The sequence below is a fragment of the Elephas maximus genome, chromosome 19, assembly GCF_024166365.1.
Source record: "Elephas maximus indicus isolate mEleMax1 chromosome 19, mEleMax1 primary haplotype, whole genome shotgun sequence".
In the NCBI taxonomy this organism is placed as follows: domain Eukaryota; kingdom Metazoa; phylum Chordata; class Mammalia; order Proboscidea; family Elephantidae; genus Elephas; species Elephas maximus.
In genome coordinates, this window is record NC_064837.1 from 50,613,277 (window position 1) to 50,636,419 (window position 23,143).

The window sequence follows — 23,143 nt, forward strand, 5'->3', positions numbered from 1 at the left end:
GTTTCTTCATTTGCATCTGTTTTATCGCTTATTGAGCATCCCAACAACCCTTTGAGGTAGGAATCAATATCCCCATTTTACAATGAAGAAACCAAGTCTTAGAGAAACTGAACCTGTCCAGGGTCACACAACTAGCAAGTGGCTGGACACAGTTGGCCTGTTTCCAAAGACGGTGTTATTCACTGTTGCACCGTGTTAGATAATACCTACCTCACAGAGTAGTTAAAAAAAAAGAAGTCTTAAATGAGATAGTGTGTATAAACGCATTCACCTAAAAGCCAAAACCAAACCCGCTGCCGTCCAGTCGACTCCGACGACCCTATAGGACACAGTAGAACTGCCCCAAAGGGTTTCCAAGACTGTAAATCTTAAGGGAAGCAGACTGCCACATCTTTCTCCCGCTGATGGGTTCAAACTGCTCAACCGCTGACCTTTGCTAAGCAGCCTGAGCTCTTAACAACTGTGCCATTAGGGCCTCAGGCGGCACGTAGTAGGTATTTAATCAATGATAGTTCCCCCATGAATGACCGTCACCCTTGGAACTCAACGCTTCCCCATCTCCCTCCTTGCTCTCCCCCGTCTCAAGCCAGGCAAAGGGCAGGAGTGAGGAGCAGTAATAGTTATGGGGGGAGGCCTTTGAGGGGTGGGGCTTCTGTCCCACCCCCATTAATCTCCATCTGATATCAAAAACAGTTGTTTTCTTAACCTCATGTAAGGTACTACACAGATATATTTTTAACCACCCCAAACCAACTGCATTCCCCTAGCTCACCTGCCCCCCAACGTAAAAATTCTGGAGCCTCACTTAGGAGGAACAACAGGTTGACCTTTCTCTATCCCCACAAGGAAGCAAAGGGCCAGCTTTGGCCCCACTTAATCGACGCAGGGGTTTAATCTGAACAAAAGTCAAAAATGTTTCCTTGCCCTGAAACAGGCATCAACTTTCTTGTGTTGGGTGTATTGGTACAATCCCTTCTTATAGAAATAAAAATACTGCTCCCTCATGCTTGTGTTTTTCAGAGTACTTTTTCATCTCTCATGCTTGCTCTCAGGCCCCCATGGGAACTCACTCCATTTTTTACATTGCACTGTGATGACAGGCTTCCTGGAAGAAATGAGAAATCTAAACTGCGACCTGAAGGACCACCAGGGAAACAGGGTGGCCGTGTCCAGGCAGAAGAAACCGCATGTGTCAGGACCCCTGAAAGGAGGGAGCTTGGAGATTTCAAGGAAAGGAAAATAACCCAGAAATATTATCAAGGGAGTACGGGGGTCAGGCTGGTGAAGGTTGAGACTAGAGCTACACCAAACTTTGAAAGACTGCAAGAAATTTAGGCTTTCTCCCGGGGACAACCGGAAAACATTTAGCAAGGGAGTGAGATGTATATATCCAGAGTTATATCCAGCCTCGTTTCCCCACACCTTTTTAATTAGTGAAACTAATCTCTTTCCAAGAACCCAGATTTACACTCTCATTTTCAACTACCCATCAGAAAACTCTCCAAGAACAAAGTTATTTAAGTAGGAAAGTACTGAGGTGACATTTCAACAGTCTCCTTCCCCCTCCCCCCGCCCGCCCCAGGCAGGACCTCACCCAGAATAGCTGAGATTTCTGTTTTCCGTGTGTTCCTCCAGAGAAGCCATACAAACTCTGTCATGGGTGTGTCCCCCTCCTCTCTTACACTGTTACTATCTCCTGGTTTATCTGCCCAGCGGGGTTGTGGATGGCAGGAGGCAAGGTTAGAAGTGGGACGAAGTGTGACTTTGTCGGTTGTAAATAAGAATTTGCGAGTCAATAGCGGATAGATTAGGGCGGGAGTCTTGGGCTCAGCGAGAAAGGCGTGGACGGATTTGCTGTGTACGCATGTACGCAAATTTAGGGTCCCGCTTCAGCGCTGACCGGGAATGCCTGGCTTTCTGGAGGAGGTAGTATTCCTAAGTCTCTCTCCAAGAGATCGCAGGATTATTTTTGGAGGGTAGCAGAACAAATAGGAGTTACCTTCCCTTCCACTCTTCTCCGCTAGCGTTTCATCCCTACTGTAAACAGAAAATAAGTTGTCAAATCATCTCCTTCTCAATTGCCCTTTGCCCTTAATTGCTCATCCCCAACACTGTCCCATCACCCAGAACAGCAGCCGGGGCCGCCTCTACGCCCCCTGTCCACGTGCACACAACGGCAGCCACGTGGGGCCCTGCGGAAACGCTTCGCAAAGGTTTGTCCCCTGCGCTGCCCAGTAGAGAGACGGCCCAAGGAAGAGCGCAGAAGGAAACCAAACCGGCGAGAGGTCCGGCTCGCGCGAGCCTGAAACTGCCCGGGGCGGGGCAGTGGGTGGGCCCTGGGTGCCGGCCGCCGGTGGGGAGGGCGGGGCCTGGGGTGCGGGAGGGTTGGTGTGGAGGCCATCCGGTACCCCCTTTACAGTCTCCCGGCCTTCTCGCCTTCCGCGGTAGAGCAAGCCCCAGCTCGACCTGCCCCGGCCGCCATGGAGTCGGCGCAGGGTGCGGGCATCGCGGTGGCCGAGGCGCTGCAGAATCAGATGCCTGGGCTGGAGAACTTGTGGCTCTGGGTCACCTTTCTGGGCGATCCCAAGTGCCTCTTCCTGTTCTACTTTCCCGCGGCCTACTACACCTCTCCCCGCGTGGGCATCGCGGTGCTCTGGATCAGCCTCATCACTGAATGGCTCAACCTGGTCTTCAAGTGGTGAGACAGCGAAGCCCTCTGGCAGCCTGGTCCCCCATCCCTGGGGACCCTGACTCCTATGCAAGCCCTGACCTCTCTAGCGGGTGCCTCAGAAGCCTGCACCTCCCCCAAGAGTGAACCCATGGCCTTTACACCTCCCACCCTTACCCCGTGGCCTCGACTTTTCCTCTTTGAGCATCTTCAACTCAGACCTCAGTGTCCACCCAGCCCGCCCCTTGGACCAGTATCCCTGATCAGAGAAATCGCTTAAGGAATGTGTTAAAAATGCAAATACCCCATCCTCACCTCAGACCTAGTGATTTAGAAACTCCGGGGGAGAGGCTAGGGATCTGTATTTTAACCAGCATCTATGGCGATTTTTAAATAGGTGAAAGCCCTGGTTTAAACTCGCTTTTTCATTCATCTACTTATTTATTCCTTTGACGCAATTTTAAGAAGCACACTTTGTGCCAGGCATCCCACGAGCTGCTAAGGCCAGAAAAGGCTACAAGCCTTGCAAATCAGAACATAGGCAGCACTGGAAAGCTTACTAGAAATGCAGAGTATCAGGCCCCAGCCCAGACCTGCGCTATCAGAATCTGCATATTAACAAAGTACCCAGGCGATTCCAGTGCACAGTAAAGTTTGAAAAGCATTGCCTTCCAGGGCACACTGTCTCTTTTTCCTTTTTCTCTTCATTCACTAGTAGGCTATTCACACTGAGACTTAGAAGCCAAGAATCCCAGGCAAGTGGGTGGAGGCCCTGCAGCCCTTGGGGCTTATCTTTTTGAGCCACCTCTTCTCTTTTGGGTGCACAACAGAGTGGTGCCTCTCCCTGGGCATGCAGCCAGCACCTTGCCTCACCTCAGCCTCTGTTCCCTCTGCAGGAGGGAAGGAGGTCCATAGGAGACACTTGAATGGACTGGAATGAAAAAAAAAAGAATGACTTGCTGAAAAAACAAAATAGTTACTTTCCCTTCCACTCTTCTGTAGCTATGCATTCCTGCTGTAAACGGAAAAGCAATTGTCAAATCGTTTCCTTCTTGCTTAATTGCCCTTTGCTTTATGCTTTCTCTTTCCTCAGAGTCTGTATAAGCCTCCCTCTCTTGTCCTGTTCCCTCAACCGTCAGGCCTCCCACCTCCAGCCCTTGGTGGAGCGCTAATGCCCCCCACATGACAAAGTAGGGGCTAAGTAGGTATTGAACATCTAGTATGTGAAATTAGGTTGTTTTTGCGGAGGAGTTAGGTCCCTCTTGCAACACCCTCCCTGGCACACAGCTTCCTGCTGGCATCTTTTCTGCGCTCCCATCTTTTCTCCTGGCCACAGCAGCCTTCAGTGTGTGGTTGTCCAGGGCCTAGCCAAGAAGCCACCCCCACTAAGCCAGGGAACTTTGAATTTTTTGTCCTTACACTTTCTCAGCCACCTTGTCCATTCACCACTCCCGTTTTCAAACATGAGACACTCACCTAAGTAATGCAGGTGTGGGTAATTCAAGATGAAATTTGGGAAATGGAGAGAGGGGATATGGCACCAAGAAAAACGGAAGCAGGAGGGTTAGTGAGAGTCTAGGGTGGGGAGTGGGAAGAGAAGTGTCAGGTCCTGGGCTCTCTGTGGATGAGGAGATCTGGACTTGCAACACACACACACTCCACAATCTGTTGTGTCCTATTGCTTTTAGAAAATAGCATGCTTTCACCTGTTCCAAGGTAGGAAACCATGGCGGGGTAATGGCAGAGAATCAGAGTTCCCATTCTGACTCTTCCCCTCTCCCGTGGACTCTCAGGTGTCCTTCTGCTACTCTCCCCTCTCTCCTACCGCCTGTGTTGTGCTTAATGTTGTCCTGCATCTATTCTCTTGCAGGTTCCTCTTTGGAGACAGACCCTTCTGGTGGGTCCATGAATCTGGGTACTACAGCCAGGCCCCAGCCCAGGTTCACCAGTTCCCCTCTTCATGTGAAACTGGTCCAGGTGGGAAGCTTCAACCCTCCTCTCTTTCCCAATATGGTTAGGGTTTGGGTAAGCATTTCAGAGTACTTTTTAGCCTGGGTGGCCCCACCAGATGCCCAGCCTCACAGTCACTGGCCCTGAAAACAAAGAAACCCCAGGAAGACTGAGTCAAGTTGTAGGAGGAGGGCCCCCATGCCAGTGTGCCAGTTGCCCACCTTGTACACAGGCCAAGGCAGAAGCCTGAGAGAGGCCTCATGGGGGAAGGAGGCGGATGGGGAGTAAAAAAGCCCTCAGAGCAGAAGGAGCTATGGACTAGTACTGGAAGGAAGCTCTCATCTTGGCTAGGGGAAGGAAGATGTGTTAAGATATCACCAGGGACACCTGGGTTCCACCCCCATCCTCTTACCACAAGCTTCTGGATTCTCCATCAGGTAGCCCTTCTGGACACTGCATGATCACAGGAGCAGCCCTCTGGCCTGTAATGACGACCGTCTCCTCCCAGTTGGCCACTCGGACCCGCAGGTATACTCTGTCTGGCATTGCTCACCAATGGGAGCAGGGATAATGGCAGTAGGGCAGCCTGAGAGCTGGAGTTTTGGGGGTCCTGGGACATTTGGTCAACCCATGCCATGCCTGGGTGTAGAGGGAAGCCATGCTGTGTGGACACCCCCTGAGCCATTTGCCTTTCTTCTTTCCAGCCGCTGGGTGCGGATTATGCCTAGCCTGGCTTATTGCACCTTCCTCTTGGCAGTCGGCCTGTCTCGGGTCTTCATCTTAGCACATTTTCCACACCAGGTGTTGGCTGGCTTAATAGCTGGTAAGCAACTGGAGTGGCTGAGAGGGTGCCTTTGGTGGTGGAAGGACCAGTTCAAAATCTTTGCATTTACCCTGGCTTCTGTAGAGCCAACCCCGAGGTCCCCCTCGTGTCTCAGTGTGTTCTCCTGCCAAGCCGCAACTCACTGGTCACGTCCCCAACTCCTTGAAGCTCATGTCACCCCCTTCCCCAGGTGTCATCCTGGGCTGGCTGATGACCCCCCGGGTGCCCACGGAGCGGGAGCTAAGCTTCTACGGTTTGACTGCGCTGGCTCTCATGCTGGGCGCCAGCCTCATCTATTGGACCCTCTTTACACTGGGCCTGGATCTTTCTTGGTAAGTCCCTCTTTGAAGACTGGGCAGGCTAGGGCCTGTGCTACCTCACCTGGATCTAGTCTAGTAGGTCCCTGGTTAACTGTAGCTAACAAAGGACACACCGCTTATTCACAAAGATAGACCCTTCTGGAGTCACAGAACATGAGGCTGGGCCCCAAAGGGCAGATGGCTAAGAGCCGGGGCCCTCTAGGTTCCAGGGGAATGTTTCTTCCTCACCACAGGTCCATCAACCTAGCTTCCAAGTGGTGTGAGCGACCTGAGTGGTTGCATGTGGACAGCCGGCCCTTTGCCTCCCTGAGCCGTGATTCAGGTGCCGCCCTGGGTCTGGGCATTGCCTTGCACTCTCCCTGTTATGCCCAGGTACGGCGGGCACACCTGGGAAATGGCCAGAAGATTGCCTGTTTTGTGCTGGCCGTGGTGCTGCTAGGTCCCCTGGACTGGCTGGGCCATGCCCCTCAGGTCAGCCTCTTCTACATCTTCAATTTCCTCAAATTCACCCTCTGGCCATGCCTGGTCCTGGCCCTCGTGCCCTGGGTGGTACACTTGTTCAGTGCCCAGGAAGCCCCAGCCATCCATTCTTCCTGACGTCCAAGTACTTCCTTCCACTACCTTCCCTCCCAAAGCCAACACTCCTCTACCTCTGCCTTCCAGGCAGCCCCATCCCTTCTGAGTGTCCAGCTCCCAACAGGCTTACTTTGAATTTCCCCAACTTCTCCCACCACCTGGTCTTAGCCCCAAAAGAGAGCCTTTTCTCTCCCAGAGAGGCTGGTCTTCTCCTGCCTTCCCTCCCAAGCCCCTAAAGAGCAGGAGCAATGGCAAGACCAGCGGTTCCTGCAGCACTGTGAGGGGTGTCTCAAGGAGGCCCCAATAAAGCCCTTGAACATTTCTGGATTCCTTTCTTGTCTCTCCACTGAACTTGCCAGCATGAATGCAGGTGGACCCTGGCCAGGCTGCCCCCTCTGCAATCCTCATTCTACAGAGGCAGAGTCACAGCGACAGAGAAGGGCTCTGGGTTCAGTTGTGATCTGTCAGGCCTAGGCCACATCTGTGAGATGTTGTGGCCACAGGCAGTGAGACCATGTCTTTCAGCTACAGGACAGGAACCCCACCCCTACCCCATCCTACCTGTTGCCTAAACTGGCTTCTAGTCCAGGGGCTGGGGAAAAGCAGAGTAGATTTTTTGGCCCAGGAGAATGAGAACCTCTACTCCATTTGGGAGCCCAGAGAACAGAGACACTGGCCCCAGAAGGCACTGCCAGAAACAAGTTTATTTACACAAGGACATACAGTGTAGTAGGTTACAAAATACTTAACTGAAATCCATATCCAGGGAAACAAAGCAAGGGGGTTTACATGAGAACCAGACTGGCCACAGGAAAGGGAGGTGAGGGGCCTGGCGCCTGGGGCTCCGCATGGGCAAGCCTGGTACACTGGGCCAGCCCCAGCCCCATCCCCAGTAGGATCTGTAACACACAAGACACAAGACACAGCGCACAACAAACCAACATAAAGGGACTCCTGCCCCTCCCTCTGGCTCCCTCAACCCTATTCAAGCCCGTATTAGGATAATAAATATGTAAACAGACTGGTGGAGCCCTGGGGATTGGGGGAAAGAAAGTGTATGTGGTGTTGGGGAGGAGGAGGAAGACTCAGCCCCCTAGGAGCCACTTCTCATCTTTGGTTTCCTAACAGCTGGATGGCATTCCCTGGAAGCCTTGTGGGCCCCCAGCCCCTGGACACAGACAGGGCTCCTAAGAAAGAAGGGGCAGCGCCCAGCCCTCTCCTGCTCGTAGCTTCCTTGGTCAAGGCCAGCAAAGGGAGCCCAGAAGGAGGGAAGCTCCAGCTGAGGGCAGACTCCTGAGTTCTTGGGTTCTGGCACTGTCCTTGCCTCTTCTAGAACCTCACTCTCACCATCCCCAGGCTTCAAAACAAAGGACTGCTGACCCTTCTGCGGAAGCACACCGGATGGTTGGGGGAAATCTGGTCCTGATCAGCAGGGGGGCTCTCATCAGCCTGGAGCACCCCCTGCAGGGACCACCTTCTTCCCCTCCCCAGGCTGTACCAGCCGAGGGGCAGGGAGGCTAATAGTCAGGTGGGCAGCAGGCCTGGTTCTGCGGCTCCTCCTGGGCCCTCAGAACCCAGGGTCCATCCCATCCCTCCCCATACACTTTCTCCACTCCACCCCTGGAAAGGGGAAAAGCCCTGCCTGCAGACCTCAGGCTTACATCTGTGGCATGAGCACTCCCCTGGGCGCTGAGGCCAGGAGAGGAAAGGGGAAGGCAATAGCGGTAAAGGTGGGGCCCACTTCCCCTCCAGCCTACACCTTAGTACTATAGGGACCCTCTAGACCCTCCCCTGAGGGTAGAATTAAGGCATTTCCCCCCAAATCAGCTGGAGCCACGGCACCGAACTTACTGCTCCCTCCTCCCTCAGGGAGACCCCAGAACCTGAGGGCACTGTCCTGGCCTCCATGCCACCTTGAGCTGCCCCAAGCTCCAAGGGGGAAAAGGACAGATTGCGGGAAAGTAGGTGTAGGCTACAATGTGGGGAGGGGCTGGAAAGGATACCCTCCCTGGAAGGAACAAACTTCCAGAACTGAGATGGGGACCAGTTGGGGAGGGGGGCGGGGGGGATAGGCCTGAGGCAGCTTAGAGGAGCAGGAGGGGCAAGGCTGAGAGACCCACACGGCACACGTTGTTGAATGTGTGACTTTTTGTTTTTAATAGAAAAAATAAACAAAATCACAATGATGAAGCCCAGAAGGGTGGGGCCAGGGTGTCACGGGGCAGGCTCCTGCTCCATGGGCTCCTCTGCTGGCCTGTGGGGACAAACACAGGGAAGGGCACTGAGTGGGGGGCACTGGCGGGACGCCAGGACAGACAGCTGGTGAGGGACCTCACCTGGGGCTGTGCTCCCGGGCGGCAGCAGCCTGGGCCTGCTCAGCTCCCACCGACAGCAAGGCCATGGCGCTCACAGTCTCAGCTTCCTCCGACTCACCAGCCTGGGCCTCCCGCAGGGAACAGCCCAAACCCACCGCAAACCTCTGCACACAGCTCCAGTGTTTGCCTGTGAGAGGGGAGGGCAGGGGGTCAAGGAGGGCAGACCACCCCAATACCTGCATCTCCTGCCCAGGGGCTCCCACAAGTGCTACGCCCTTTGCAAGCTGAGGGTTGGGCCCCTGCGCCATCCCCACGCACTCTGGATCTCAATGACTTTCTCTAGTGTGGTCACTGCGTTGACGTTCGGCTTTTGCTGCAAGACTGCCTCATCCAAGGGCTGCAACTGGCGGGAGAAAGAAGAGAAGGCTTAGGGTAAGAAGTGGAGGGGTGCATTTGCCCCTCTAAGTGCCTCCAGCCAGCCCCAGACACCTCTCATGGCAGGGCAAGGCACAGCCTTTCTGGGGGTGCCCCAACTCAGACAGCCCTGGCTACTAGTTGTCCTTAAGACTCAGGAAAACCTTCCCTACTACTTGACCCAGGTACGGGGCCATGCCTTGCTGCACCTCCCCCAGCCCCCTTGGCCCACTGTTCCTTCTCCCCCACCCCTCCCTGCACCCCTCACCTCCACGCTGAGCAAAGCCGAGACACAGGCCTCAGAGGCATCACAGATGGCGGTCAAGTCGTGGCCTCCCTCCAGGGCCAGCACCACCCGGCCCCCTGCCAGCGTCATCAGCTGCCTGGTCAAATGGCCAAAACCTTTGGGGATGGGTGGAGGAGGAAGATGATGGAATGGTAAAAAATAATTCAAACAAGGCAAGAGACAAAAAGAAACAGGAGAGGTGGGACAATAGCACAGAACAAGATGGTAGCTTTAAACCCAGATATATCCATAATAAAATTCAACGTAATGGACTAGATGCTTCACTAAAGATAAAAGGTAACAGATCGGCTAAAACAAATCCAATTACGTGCTGACTTAAAGGAGACCACTAACATTATCAGGGATCAACTAACTCCATCCCTATGGCTCCAGCAGGAGATACACCCTCTGCTATCCCCCCACTTGCCCCCAGGACCAAAGTTGGCGGGGGAGCTTCGGGGAGGAGGTGCTGGGATGAATCCACATCCTAGACCTGCTTCTAGCTCTCTTACCCCCAAGCTCTGCAATCCCCGCTCTTGTCCCCATCCTCACTATTCCACACCCTCTCTCAGTCCCCCAGTAGGCTCACATCTGGCGGTGACAGAGTAGCCACCCAGCGGAGACAGATGTCCCTCGACAGCATCAAAGCCGGCGGAGACCAGGACCATGTCAGGGGAGAACTCGTGGGCAATGGGCATCACCACTGTCCTGCAAAGGGATGGCCTGAGCTGACCTGCTGGGGCTCACCCCACTGCTCTCCTTCCAGACAACCCCCTCCACCCATGCAAAACCGAGTGCTTCTGCCCTCCCACGGCAGGGTTGGGGCAGGGGCTCCCCACCCCTCCCACGCCCTCCTCGGCCCCCACCTGAAGGCTGTCAGGTACTCCACATCTCCGATGGGGGGGTCCACACCTCCTGTCCATGCCACGTTCACATTGTACCCCACGCCCGGGCCTCCGCCAACCTGGCACCAGGGTGGGGGAGGGAATTATTCTCTGTCTGGAGATCCCAGACATCGCCCCCCCCCCACCTCTTGTCCTCACTGACCTCGGCTCTGCCCAAAGGGGCCATTGGGCCAGTGGTCCTCCCACTAGGAGTCCAGACTCCCCAGGCACCAGCATCACCACGGACCTCCGTGGCTCCCTGCTGGTCCTACTCCGCTGCTTCCCCGAGGGGCCCCACCTTTGGGCCCAGGAGCTGTACCTCTTCAGGCGCCCCACTGCCTGGAAAGAAGTTCCCGTTGTCATAGCGATGGAGGGAAATGTAGAGCACAGAGGGGTCGTTGTAGAACGCCTGCTGGGTGCCGTTGCCGTGGTGGATGTCCTAGTGGGGGGAGGGGGTGGCATCAGGAAAATGGCCCCTGCTCTGACCCAAAGGTTCAAATCCCACTTGCCCCCCAATCCCACCCTACAGTGAGCTCTGGGGGTGCAGCCCACTACTAGCTACAGGGCATGTGAGTTCTGTTCACAACAGTATGGCCCAACGCTTCTCTAACCAGGGTCTGTGTGTGCGTGACGTGGCACCACACGGGGACACAGAAAGCTGCGGGATAAATGCAGCATAGCTCCCTGCAGAATCCATTCTCCTAAAGGCAAATTAACTAGTAAGGAATTTTAAACAAACAGGCAAATTCTGGAAAAGGCATGGTGCCTAAATTTTTAGGCCAAAGTTGAACTTCATAGGGACGTCATCCCTGCTGAGGATAACTCTTGGTACCTCCCTAGCTCACAAGGAGTAGGGGTGCTTTTCCCTCCCCCATTAGAGGTAAGGTTTGAGAAGCCCTGAAGCAGCAAGAGCAGAAGTGTTGGGGACAAAGGCGTGGTCTGAAACCCAGTGCCAACATCCCAAGCTAAGTGACCTTACATAGCTCGGTGTCTTCCTTTATGGAAAATGGACATAATGATTCCTACCATGAGAGGTGGCCGGGAGCATCACTGTGTGTCAAGGACTGGCACATGCTCAGCCCCCATTAGTGCTCTCTACCATTCAGGATATGAAATCCCCTCAGCTGCCTGAGGCTGCAAGGCGGGGACCAAGATGGAGCAGGGGGCACAAACCCCTTCTGAGTCTCTCATAGGGAGGAGGGAGCCTTATTGGAACGTGAGGACAGGCTGATGGATGCTCCAGCAGGAGGCACATAAGGTGAGTCAACATGATGGGTGACCAAGGCAGGCCCCCCAGTGTCCAACCCCAAGGAAGAGTGGGCTCCCTGGAGGCAGGATTGGGGAGAGGGCTTCCGAAAGGCTGACTCTGGTCCCAGCTCTGCCTGGCCCTGCCCAGCCCTCAGAGCCCACTGCCTACCCAGTCCACGATGAGGACCTTGCCAACGTTCAACTTCTGCTGCAGGAGTTTTGCTGTGATGGCTACAGAATTGAAGAAGCAGAATCCCCTGAGGGGGGTGGGGGGAGAAGAGGGTGGGGCGGTCAGCTTCAGTGTGACCTTGTTGGCTTCGTGAGGAGAGGCTGTGGGCATCCACCCGGCTGAGAAGGTACAAGGCTGAGGGCAGAGAGTCTAGTGCAGGGATCGGGGGGGGGGCACTCACATGGCTGTGGACTCCTCAGCGTGGTGTCCTGGGGGCCGTATGATGGCAAATCCATTCTGAAGAGGTGATGGGCAGGAACAGATAATAAGGCAAGATGGCCACAGATGGGTGGACACAGAAGCATAAGCCAGGCAGGGAAGAGAACACAGGTCAGAAAAGCATATACTCAACACATAGCTTTGAATGGCAACCGTGGGCCTGCTGGGCAAGCAGGCACCATCTCTACCCTCAAGACACCTGAGAGAGAGCTCCAGATGCTGGTGACTCTTCCATCCAGTCCCCCTTACTCCTCACCACCCCCCCCAGCTGGCCCTAGAGTGGCACCTCTCCCAACCCAGGCACCTAAGAGTTGAGACTGCAAGGGAGGTGAGGCCAAGACTGCCCCATCCTCCACTCCTGAGGACACAGGACCAGGCAAGGAGCACCCAGGCCACAGGGACACACTCACCTTGAGCTCTCCTGCAGCCACCTTGAAGGCCAGCTCCACCAGGCAGCCCACCGCCATGCGCACGGCACTGGAGGAGTGCATCTCGTTCCACACAGTGTCACTGTCCACCTGCAGGGACAGGAGAGCAGGCTTCAGCATGCCCCCTGCAGGGGGAGGGGAAAAAAGGGTGGGGGCAGGCACCAGGACATCCCCGGCAGCCAGGTGGGTGGGAAGGAGGGGCCAAAGCAGGGAGAGCCACTTGCCGGCCCACTCCCACTTGTGGGCACCCTACTCACCCCAATGCCCCCACACGGCAGCATGGCATACATCTTCTGGCTGATGGGGCCTGCCGGGAAGAGGAGGGACAGTTATTCTGGAAGTTGCCTCAACTGCCAGGGCTACAGGTTGGGGTCTGCAGAGGACAGTGAACTCAGCCACCAAAAAAAGAAGGCTCAGGCCAGGCCAGTTAGCTATCTGTACCCCTGTTCTGGGGGAACATCCTCCCTCTGGGGGCAGATGGTATGGAGAGAGGGGCAAACCACTCCCCCATCATCACGCCTGACCTTGCCACCTGTGCATCACCAGCATGCTCCGTTCTTGTCATATTCTGTGAGTGTGACCCGTGGAGGTGGGCAGCATGGCAACCATGCCACTCAGCCAAGGGGACGACCTGTGCCCATCATCAGGAACCACCTGCCTACCCTGGCCATGTGGTCTTCCTGACAGCCTCCTCCCCCTATGCAGGCAGTGGCCCTCCTCTGGCCTAGGCCCCAAGCTGCTTACCGAGCAGCTTCTTGCTGTCCAGCTTCTGCCGGTTGAGAGGGCTGGTCCCATAGAGCAGGGTGTGGTACTCGGAGTGCACCGTCTGGATCTCATCCAGTGTGGCCTTGCGGCCCCGGACCCGCTACCAGAGGAGGCAGGAAGAAGGGCTGGTGAGAGGGATCACTGCAGGCCCCACTTTCCCAGTGCTCAGACTCTCTGCCCCACAGCCTGGGGCACACAGAGCCACTTTCTGGCTTCAGGAGATTCAAAGATCTTTGACAAAGTGTACCCTGGTCCCCTGCTCACTCAGCTGGGGACTATGGGGGAAAACAGACTGCAGGGGGGTAGCTGGGGTACTGGTTCCAAATCAAGGTTGAAGAGAGAAGGAAGAAGAGACAGGGAGTGAGATGAAGTCTTTTGCTGATTTGAGTCAGGGGCTGGAGGCAAGGGCCCCTACCTCACACTTGCTCAGCAGGCCTGTCTCCTGCAGCCGAGACCAGATGCTCTGGATCCGGCCAGCGTGCTCGGGGTGCACGTGTGTGTTCCCGCACGTGCACTGGTGCTTCAGCATGAATGTGTCATAGACCACACCTGGGCCAGATGGATGTGTTGGCCAATGCTGCTCCAGGCACAGGCTCGAAGCCTGGCCCCGCCATCCTCCACAGAGCTCACCAGGCTCTCCCCAACCACCCTGGGCCACCTTGGCCACCCTCCCACACACCTGCTCCCCCTCTCCTCTCCAGCTTTTGCCCTATTTTTTCTTCCTGAATTCCCTTTCCTCCATTACTGCCTATCAAAAGCCTCCCCACCCCAATCTCACCCCAATCAGGCTGCCCCAGACACCCCCACTGGCACTGATCTCTGCCCACTGTACCCATAGCACTGAACGCATCTTCACGGCCTGTCCTGGTTCCCACCACCCGCCACAGCCCCTTCTGTGCACTTCCCCACAGCCCCCACTCCCCTCTGGAGGGATGGGACCACCCTTAGGCATGTCTGCACCCCTTCAGGGCCCCTCAGAGCCCCCTGAACCCAGCACATGGTGGCTTGGGGAAGGGCTTTCTGGACAGGACTGAGTCTATATTCTTGACCTCCCGGTAAGGAGGCCCAAGATCTTCTCTCCCATCAGGTTCTCTGAGGGGACCTGACAATCTTTTCAGGGGAGGGGCCTGCTCTGAAGCTACCCAGCAGGGCTGGATACCCCCAACGGCCCCCTGGGCCTCACACTGGAAGAACACAGCACACAGTGGTGCAGCTCACCTGTGGTGAAGAGGTGCTTGGTGGGCTGGTCTGGGGGGCTCTTCATGCCCCCAGGGGCAGCGGGTGAGGATTGGGTGCGGCCCAAGGCCTGGTGGGGCACAGTGGCCAGGCTGAGGGGTGCCTGGTACACCTGTAGTGGCTGCAGGGGCTGGGCCTCTGAAAACACCTGGGAAGGAGGAGCCAGGAGGCACCTGGGTGAGGCTTAGCCTGGGATGAAGTGAGGGCAGGTGCCCTCAGGGCCTCCAAATCCAGCCCTTCTCTTCCAAGCATCCAGCTCCCCCCACCTCCTCCCCTTCCTCCCTCCAGGGACAGGAGATGCTCCAGCCTTGCCATCTCCTAGAAGATGGTGAGGGATGGGGGGATATGATGAGTCACATCAAAGAGTAACATTGAGGTAAGAGGCTGAGAGGGGCGGGGGCGTTGCAAGGGGGTGGGATGAGTCAGGCCTGGAGGGCTCGGCTGTGTCCGCAATGAGCAATGAATGGAGCCTGTGCGTGCGTGCTAGGCGCGAGGCAGACTGTAGTAGCAGCGGGGGTGTTTGTGTACACACACACGTGCACAGGCGCACATCGGGACCAACGCACACAGCCTGCCCTACGCAGACAGACATGCAGACACACAGCCACATGGACACACACAGGCGGGGGCAGTCACAGATGGGGTCGGGGGGAGGGGGCTGGCAGACTGGGACACATTCAGGGCTCTGGGACCAACACAAACAGCTCCCTCCCTCCCACCTCATCCTGCCCCTTTCCTACTCCTCTTTTTCTCTTTTCTCCTTCCTCACAGCAAACTGCCCAGAGTGGGAGAGGGAAAGGCAAGGGCAGAAAGTGGGAGGAAGGCGGCCAGAAAGGTGGACAGGGCTGGGGCCAGGAGGGGTGGGTACCTTTTTGTAACCAGCACTGGACTCCTCCAGATCAGGTCCCTCCTCAGCACCACTCTCGCCCTCCTCGTCCTTGACCTGGATGCAGTCTTCCTCCTCCTCCTCTTCCTCCTCCTCCTCCTCCTCTTCCTCCTCCAGATCCTCCTGGGTGCTCTCACTCTCGGTGGAGCCTTCCCGGGGCATGGTCAGGGCTCCCTCCCCCAGCAGCACCTCCTGCTGCTCTGTCAGCTCCTCCTCAGTCTCCTCAGGGTGGGTGGTGGGTTGCCGAGGCAGCTCCCCAGTCTTGGTGAGCATCTGGGAGCAGCACCAAGGGGGACGCATCAGCTGGGAGGGGGAGCAGCCCCAGCCAGTGGCCCAGGAGTCTATATCCCTCCTCCCTGATCCTAGCCCCTCCTGAGCCTCCCTGTGAATGAAGAAAAAGGCCAGGAGCACCCAGCCTGGGAGCGCCCTGGGTTTCGGTGCCTGCGCCGCGTGCCTTGCCCCAGCCCAGCCAGACTCGCCTCTCTGCCTCACCTTGCCCAGCTGCAGCTGCTGCTGCTTCTGCTTCTCCAGGAACTGTTGGTGCTGCTGCTGCATGACCAGCTGCTGCAGGGCCTGGGGGCTCTGCGGCAGCGGCGAGGACTGCGTGCGGCTCAGGGGCCGATGTCGTGGGAGCTTGCCTACCGTCCGCATGCTGGTAGCCACACGTTCGCCTGTCACCAGTGGGGACTGCCCGTGGAGTGGCACTGTGAAGTGGCAGGGGGGCGGATAAGCATCACCATCGGGGCACCAGACCACCCATCCTACCCCAGGACTCTCTCCCTCTTGGAACACAGCCACCTACATCTACCACAATCAGGAAGAAAACACAGAGGGGCCTAGAGTGCCCTGCTCCAAATCTGAGCCCCATACTTCCTCTTCCCCATGACTGAACAGTCTGACAGCTCAGGGCCACTGCCTCCAACAAGCCTTCCTGGATTCACCATTCTCACCTTTGGATTCATTTAACTCATTGCACACATAGTCTTGGGCATTGCTTATGAGCAATGCCTAGTTCCCCCTAGCTGGAACAAGACCTCCCTGATCATAGGCCCCCATGGATCCCAGCAGGCAGGGAAGTCCTGGAGCAGGACCATGTGTCTTTCAAGCAGCCCCCTCCTGAGGACACCAACAGGTACGTCAGGACTGACTGTCTAAAAAAGCTCTGCTGCCAATCCCATAGCAACCAACCACCCGTGACTACTGAGCACTTGAAACGTGCTTGTCTCAATTCAGACGTGCTGTAAGGGTGAAACACAAACCAGATTTCTAAGACTTAGCATTAAAAAAAAAGGAAAACATCTCACTGACAACTCTTCATATTGATTATACATTAAGTGATAGTATTTTAGATATACCGGGTTAAATGTGTTATTAAAATTAATTTCCTTTGTTTCTTCTTACATTTCTTAATGTGGCCACTAGAAAATGTAACATTAGGTGGCTCGTGTGATATTTCTAACAGACACCATGGCTCTAAAGCGTGAGCTCCCTGATGGCAGCAGCTTTTGTCGAGAACAGTGCCTGGCATGCTATAGGTGCTTGATAAATGTTTATAGAATGTGGAAAAAATTAACGATGCCCTTGGGGGAGCTGTGACAGGGCTGGGAAGTGTCCCTGGCTGCTTCCTGATAGTTGGTCCTGCCTTGAGCCCCCCAGAAGAGACTGGAATGCCCCTCTGTTGGCCCCCCATGGCACAGTGGCCACCCACTCACCGGCAATGAGGGTGCTCTGTTGCCGGGCCTGCTCCAGCAGCAGCACATGCTGCAACAGGGAGGCATGCCCGTGGGGACTCGTGTCGCCCTCCAGCGCCACACCCAGCAGGCAGCCCGGGATGGAGGATGTGCTCATGAACTTGCCCGTCAGCGCACCACCCTGCCGCAGGGACTGGAGGGCCTGCCTCTCGGCCTCTTGCTGCGTTGACAGCTTTGGGGAGGCCTGGTTGGGGGGGGATGGCTGCCAACTTCAGACCAGCACCCCTCATCACCCCCTGCCCAGCCCCCAGTTCTGAGGGGCCATTTAATCCCCCTCAGGGCCTTGGGAGGGCAAAAGCCCCAGTCAGAAGCATCCAGGATCAGTCCCCCCAACATCGGGGAGAGGATGGGGTATGTGTCCTATACTTACGGTGAGGTGCGAGTTGGTGACGGTGACGGTGGCCTGCAGCCCTAGGGAGATGTTGGGCAGAGAGGGGGACGTGTAGAGGCTGAACTGGTTGGGGGAGCTGTCCAGAGGGAGGGCCCGGTGCTGGGGGAGCATCTGGGGAGCAGTCAGGAGAGACAGGCATGAGCATGGGCAAAGGAGATGGCAAGGGAGGGATCGAGGCCAAGGTCTCTGAATGGTGCCCCACTCCCCCTGCCCAGAGCCTCAACTGGGGGTGATGGAGAAATCAGGACCCTTCATGGGTGTGTTGGACAAACATCCCTGCAGGACAGCAAGTCCAGGCAGGGACCCTCCAGCCCATCCATTCAGGCAGAGGTCTCTGCTTGGCACTCTCAGCAAGACAGGAAGGAGCTACATCTTCCAAGGAAAGGGAGCGGCTTTGTCCCCATCCCACCCCGCCCTCAGCTGGGCCTGTACCTCGGTGGGGATGTTGGGGACGGAGCCAGTAAAGCCGTTCTCAGCGATGGTGCTGTGGGAGCTGTTGGGAGAACTAGGACCAGAGCCTGGCGCGCTGTTACACACAGACGACACTACGGGAGAAGTGGCTGTCACCTGGGCCTCCTCTGAACCACCCCCTACTCCCAGGCCCTCAGAACAGGGACAGGAGAGAAGTGCTTACCCCCAGGCCCAGCACCTGTGATCTCAACAGCTCTCTTCTTAAAGGTGCTAATAACAGTCCCATCCTTGCGGCGCAGGAGGGGACTGCTTCTCCGCTCGGCCACCTTCTGCTTTAGCCTTGAACGCACTTTCAAGTTGGGTTCAGAGGCTGCAGAGAAGGCAGTCGTGGCTCAGAGACACCCCCGACAAGTGGGCACGCACCTGCAGCCCAGCCTGCAGGCTGGCTCGCAGCAACAGCCCTGCCTTCACAACACACCTACCTCTACCTCTGAGGAGCCATATCCCACAAGATCAGGTGGGGCACTCACCTGTTTTGCGGAGGGGGAAGTCATCGCGGCTGTCATAGGGCCCAAGCAAAGGCAGTTTGTAGGAAGGAGGCGTCCCAGGAGGGCCGCTCTGGGGAGGGGAACTCTGGTCCAAAGAAGCATGGTGGGCTCCCCTGGGGGGGAGGGGTGACAGAAAAAGAGCTAGGTTACCATTCAGTCAGCTGGGCCTGCCACCTGGCAATCTACATTTATGAAAAGCCCACTGTATGTAACAGTAAACCAGTTGAGGTCAAACTGATTCCAACGCATGGTGACCCTACGTGTGTCAGAGTAGAACTGTACTCCAGAGGGCTCTCGATGGCTGTGACCTTTCGGAAGTAGCTCGCCAGGCCTTTCTTCCGAGGTACCTCTAGGCAGATTCAAACCTCCAACCTTTTGGTTAGCAGCCGAACACTTAACTTTTGTGCCACCCAGGGATTCCTCTCCACTATATGTAGGGATAGGAAGTGGATCTTGGAGAGAGAAGCAAGGAGAAACCAGGGGTGGGAGTCTCATCCTCTATGAGAGACTGAGGCCCATATCTGCCTACCCCGGGCCATTACCAGCATTTGGGGTGCTGCGGGAGGGAATGGTTGAGGCCGCCCGGAGTGGGCTCCTTTGATTTCGACAACAGGAATTCCTGGAGCCTCAGCTTCACCTCGGTGCTGGCGATGGCACCTGTGGGACAGGGCACAGCTGACCTGGGGGCTCAGGGCCAGGGCCCCGTGGCCAGAGGCTGGCGGCCCAGGAGGCCCCAGGTCTTACTCTCTTTGCTCTTCTCCTTGTTCCGAAGGATGAGCAGCTGCTGCTCCAGGCGCTGCTTCTCCAGCTCCTCCTGCCGCTGCTGCTCCCGCTGCCGCTGCTGCTCCAACTCCTGCTGCCTCTTGGCTGCCAGCATCTCCTGCTGCTGCTGCAGGGGCACAGGGGTAGGAGGTGGTGAGTTGGGCCCAGACAGGGGTCGGGCGTCTGGGCGGCCCCCTGCACCTCCCTCGGTCACCTTGAGGTGCTTCTGCAGCTGGACTTCGTGCTGCCGTGTCAGGTGGTCGTGCTGCTTCTGGAACTCGGCAAACAGGAGCTGCTTCTGCAGCTGCTGCTGCTGCTTGAGCGCCAGCAGCTCCTGCTGGAGTTGCTGCTCACGTAGCGCAGGGTCCACAGGGCCTGCCAGAGCTCCCCGAAGCTCCACGGGGCTAGCACTGCCTCCACTGCCACCCCCCATGGAGCTGGGCATGGCTCCCGGCAGCACTGGCTTCACCTCCACTGTGGGGAGAGGAGACAGGAAGAGTCAGTGAGCCAGCCCATACCCTAGTAGCCCCTGCAGCCCAGCCTGGGGCGCAGGAAGCTACCAGGCAGACTCCTAGACCACAGCCAGCACGGTTACACCTTCACTAAATGAGATGAAGCCATGGGCTTCAACACAGAATATGCATAAGCGTGCAGACTTGGTGGGGGGCACAGACTCAACATGTAGGTACTCAAGGGCCAGCATTTTACATGAATTACTCACCCATTTAAACCTCATCACTACCTATGAGGTACGTACTTATTGATACCCCATTACACTGATGAGGAAACAGAGGTTTAAGTAATTCAACCAAAGACGTACAGCCAGGTCATCACAGAGTTTTGCTTTTTTTTTTTTAATTGTTGTAAAAATATATATAACACAATATTTACCAATTCAACATTTTTCAGATGCATGATTTAGTGAAATCAATTACTCTAATCATGGCGTACAACCATCACCAATAATCATTGCCAAATTTTCTGTCAAATTTATGCTTTTAAGTCACTGTCCTATGCCCCCCCCAACCTCTCAACACCACCCCCCCTCAAGAAGCCTATAGAAACAGGCACAGAGGTTGGTTCTAGAACTGCGAGGGCTGGGAGCCAGAGCCCTTGGTAGACCCAGAAGAAGTCTATGAGACGTGGGGATCCCTGCCTTCTCCCCTGTTCTCTGCCCCATACCAGCTGGGACAGGTGGAGGAAGAGGAGGAGGCTCTGGGGATGGAGGGTGGGGTGGCAGCAGCAGACCTCAGGGAAAGTGGGTGCAGGGCAGCACCAAGCCAGGGACAGGAGGGAGACTGGGAGTCAGACTTGCTTCCTTTGCTGGATTATCTCCTTTCAACAGTTTTATTGTAATTACCCTGAAAATGCCGCTATATATAGAGTGAGCCAAACAGCAGCTGTGCCTGGGGAGGAGGGGGGAATGAAAGAATGGGCGGGCAGGCGAAAGGGAGGAGGTGGGAGGAGGAGACAGGGAAGGAAAGGGAATCAGACAGGAAGAAGGGTGATGGCAAAAGGGAGGGCTGGAGCCCAAAGAGAAGAACTCGGAACTCCAGGGCCAGGGAGCAACCCCAGGGAAGCGGGGAAAGGTGGGGAGCTGCAGGGGGGCCCATGGCTTTTTGTCCAGGCCCCCAAGTAGACAATAGGACCCCAGGGAGTGGCAAAAGGTTCCAGTGGCTTATGGGAAGGCTGAGTCTCGACCTCTTGATTCCTGTACGCTGTTGTCTGCTCACTGAGTGTCACTTCCCACCACTGCCCCTGGTTCCCAGGGCAACTGGGCAAACACCAGGCCAGCAGGGAGCCCCAAGCCCAGCCCACACCCCACAAAGCCTCCTGACGCCAGCAGGAAGGAGGAAATGAAAGAGGCAGAACCCATCTTGTTTCTTTTCCACTTCTTTCTCCAAAGAAAGCCCTCACTTCCGTTGCTCTAGCCCAGGGAGGCCACAGGGGGAGCTGGGATGATTCTCCGGTGGCAAAGTGGCCCCTCCAGCCCAGGTCTGGACAAGGATGGGCCCTGACGGCTAGCTGCCCATGTCTTCTGGCCCCATTGTCCCTTGCCAGAGTATGCTATGGGCTGAGATAAGAGAGGCCCAGGCTATGGGCCTGTATCTCTCTGGGGACCAGGCACTGAAGAGAAGTCACCAAGGCAGGGGCCAGGCCCGTGGAAGGCCAAAACCCTGCTACCCTCATGCCTGAAGGAAGCCTCTAGGGGCCCCTGGACGTCGGGAAGGGGGGAAGGTAAAGCCCTAAGATGTCCCCACAGACCTCTTCTCCCTGTAGCACTGACAAGCACATTCCTCTGTGGTTTGCCCGCCAGCCGCACTGACGACTCTGCGGCCACAAGGCCAGAGCCACATCTGCAGGAGTGGCCAGACGTGGCCAGGAGGGTGTGGTCACTCACTCGCTTTCCCTCGGACCCATGTCCTGCCCCAGCAGCAGGAAGAAGAGCCCTTGGGAACTGCAGAGGACCTTTCTGGAGGCAGCTGGCCCCAGGCAAAGCAGGGTGGCAGCAAGGAGTCATAGGTAGGCAGCCTGGGTCTCCCCAGCCCCTGAAGCACTCAGCAAGGCCCCCAGCTGATCGGAGGGCTGTCTGTTCCCAATCAAGGCAGGCTTGGCCTGTGGCACTCTGATCGCTCCGCCAAGAGGTGGACAGGCTTCAACCTGCGGGCACCGGATACCAGCCCGCCTGCCCAGAGAAGGGCAGGGGTCCAAGCAGTCCTGGCTCCCAGCAGATAGCCCTGTCTCAGGCTGGAACTGTTGCCAGCAATGCTGGCTTCCCTTACAGGAGCCTTGTATGAGGCCACGGATTCAGGAGAGGGGATCTCCCACCAGGGCTAAGCCACTGCCACCGCCACCACCACCACTGCTGCCACTAAGGCCACGGCAGCACAGCAGCAGGCCCTGCTCTGCAGTGGGAGCCGCAGCCCCATTGGTACGCAGGTGGTGGGGCTGCTGACGGGCTTCACCACAGCTCATTCCCATGCAAGCAGAAAGTGCGGGCGACTGGAGAATATTAATCTGCAGGTCCTGTGGGGCCTGAGCAGCATACAGCACCCAGGGGTCTGCCAGGCAGCAACCTGGCCCCAAGGTGGAAGTGGTCTGTGGGATAGTTGGGGTCAGGGAAGGGCTGGGGGAGGGGCACGGAACCCCCTGAATGTAGTCTGCCATGCACAGAACCTAGAGCCTAGCCAGCCTTGTACCCCCTGGGATCTGTGCCCTCTGCCAGCTTGGCACCAGCAGGACAGGTGGCAGCAGCTGCCATCAGAACCAAACACCTGGAAGGGGAAGTGGGTGTGTCATGATACAAGGAGGCTCTTGGCCGCCTCCTGGCGGACCAAAGAAGGCTGGAGGGCCTCCTGAAAGGAAAGAGGGTAGGAGAAGGGGCACTTCTCCTTAGTGGGACCAGTGGTTGGGAGCTCTGGCTGGCAAAGAGCTCCCCTAAAAGGCCAGGAAAGGGATCATGTGGAAGGCCAAGGCCCTGGGTTCTGCCCACCCCAGCGCCTCAAGTTAACAGAGGGGCATGGGGCAAAAAGAAGAGGTCAGATAGCCAACACAACAAACCCTGCAGTGGGGAGGGGCTCTGGGGTGGGGTCCTGAGGCAGGCCCAGGGTCATCCTACCTGCTTCTGCTCAATATTCTTTCCCTTCCAGGGACTCTGACCACTCCTCCTGGGAACGGCAGCATCAGGAACGGGAGACAACAGCATCCTGTCACTTGGCCTTCTGTAGGACTGACCACCACCACTTCCAGGGAGAAGCCCTGCCCGTGCAGCTGGGAGGGGCGCTTCACGTTTCCAACCATCGGAGCAGCCCTGCACATACCCCTACGATCTCACTCCAGCTCTGGCTCAGAAGGGGTTATCTGACCAGTGCATGGGCACAGCTGGGCAGTGGTGACACCTTAGTGACACTTGGTTTCCGCCCAGTTGGGCCTCCATGACCCCTATCATCCCACTGGGGGCTTCCATGGAGGGCTCTCTGGCCAGCACAAGGGATGGCCTGGCTCCTCTGGGGAAGATGACGCAGATGCTGAT

General features: G+C 56.6%; 2 protein-coding genes across 10 annotated transcripts in view; one reads left to right on the forward strand and one right to left on the reverse strand.

Moving 5' to 3' along the window:
• Positions 1 to 2,208: 2,208 nt before the first annotated feature.
• Positions 2,209 to 9,079, forward strand: G6PC3 (glucose-6-phosphatase catalytic subunit 3). 4 transcript variants are annotated; one of them, XR_007514006.1, is made up of 8 exons: positions 2,376 to 2,698; positions 4,539 to 4,645; positions 5,056 to 5,146; positions 5,323 to 5,441; positions 5,632 to 5,773; positions 5,995 to 6,232; positions 7,466 to 7,865; positions 8,996 to 9,079. XR_007514006.1 is itself a non-coding variant. In XM_049859643.1 (7 exons), the coding sequence occupies exons 2-7, from the start codon at positions 2,481 to 2,483 to the stop codon at positions 6,356 to 6,358; spliced, it is 1,041 nt and encodes a 346-aa protein (XP_049715600.1). In that variant the 5' UTR covers positions 2,209 to 2,285; positions 2,420 to 2,480; the 3' UTR covers positions 6,359 to 6,664. The 4 variants fall into 4 exon arrangements, 3 of the variants coding, with proteins under 3 accessions (XP_049715600.1, XP_049715601.1, XP_049715603.1); XM_049859643.1 differs by lacking the exons at positions 7,466 to 7,865; positions 8,996 to 9,079 and adding an exon at positions 2,209 to 2,285 and having other exon boundaries at positions 2,420 to 2,698; positions 5,995 to 6,664; XM_049859644.1 differs by lacking the exons at positions 7,466 to 7,865; positions 8,996 to 9,079 and adding an exon at positions 2,253 to 2,285 and having other exon boundaries at positions 2,449 to 2,698; positions 5,995 to 6,664.
• The window catches only part of HDAC5 (histone deacetylase 5), a 35,104-nt gene continuing 20,417 nt past the window's right edge, over positions 8,457 to 23,143 (reverse strand). For 2 of the 6 annotated variants that reach the window (XM_049859642.1, XM_049859639.1), the window contains 24 exons: positions 19,325 to 19,584; positions 19,093 to 19,237; positions 18,891 to 19,023; positions 18,331 to 18,461; positions 18,024 to 18,170; positions 17,822 to 17,934; positions 17,369 to 17,500; positions 16,960 to 17,182; positions 15,740 to 15,951; positions 15,230 to 15,520; positions 14,344 to 14,509; positions 13,541 to 13,674; positions 13,105 to 13,225; positions 12,618 to 12,667; positions 12,343 to 12,450; positions 11,895 to 11,950; positions 11,654 to 11,741; positions 10,556 to 10,675; positions 10,219 to 10,316; positions 9,942 to 10,060; positions 9,335 to 9,468; positions 8,971 to 9,055; positions 8,674 to 8,839; positions 8,458 to 8,591 (listed from right to left, as the gene is read on the reverse strand). In XM_049859642.1, the coding sequence (XP_049715599.1) occupies positions 8,552 to 8,591; positions 8,674 to 8,839; positions 8,971 to 9,055; positions 9,335 to 9,468; positions 9,942 to 10,060; positions 10,219 to 10,316; positions 10,556 to 10,675; positions 11,654 to 11,741; positions 11,895 to 11,950; positions 12,343 to 12,450; positions 12,618 to 12,667; positions 13,105 to 13,225; positions 13,541 to 13,674; positions 14,344 to 14,509; positions 15,230 to 15,520; positions 15,740 to 15,951; positions 16,960 to 17,182; positions 17,369 to 17,500; positions 17,822 to 17,934; positions 18,024 to 18,170; positions 18,331 to 18,461; positions 18,891 to 19,023; positions 19,093 to 19,237; positions 19,325 to 19,584 (3,272 nt within the window). In that variant the 3' untranslated portion in view covers positions 8,458 to 8,551. Of the gene's footprint in view, positions 8,592 to 8,673; positions 8,840 to 8,970; positions 9,056 to 9,334; positions 9,469 to 9,941; positions 10,061 to 10,218; positions 10,317 to 10,555; positions 10,676 to 11,653; positions 11,742 to 11,894; positions 11,951 to 12,342; positions 12,451 to 12,617; positions 12,668 to 13,104; positions 13,226 to 13,540; positions 13,675 to 14,343; positions 14,510 to 15,229; positions 15,521 to 15,739; positions 15,952 to 16,959; positions 17,183 to 17,368; positions 17,501 to 17,821; positions 17,935 to 18,023; positions 18,171 to 18,330; positions 18,462 to 18,890; positions 19,024 to 19,092; positions 19,585 to 23,143 lie in introns of all 6 variants that reach the window. The other 4 variants (XM_049859641.1, XM_049859640.1, XM_049859638.1 and 1 more) reach the window with 2 other exon arrangements.

Excerpts from the sequence above, each read along its gene's own strand:
- G6PC3 (XM_049859643.1), top strand. The coding sequence starts at position 2,481 with ATGGAGTCGGCGCAGGGTGCGGGCATCGCGGTGGCCGAGGCGCTGCAG. Across the intron at positions 2,699-4,538 it reads CTCAACCTGGTCTTCAAGTG|GTTCCTCTTTGGAGACAGAC; the intron begins GTGAGACAGCGA and ends ATTCTCTTGCAG. Across the intron at positions 5,442-5,631 it reads GTTGGCTGGCTTAATAGCTG|GTGTCATCCTGGGCTGGCTG; the intron begins GTAAGCAACTGG and ends CCCCTTCCCCAG.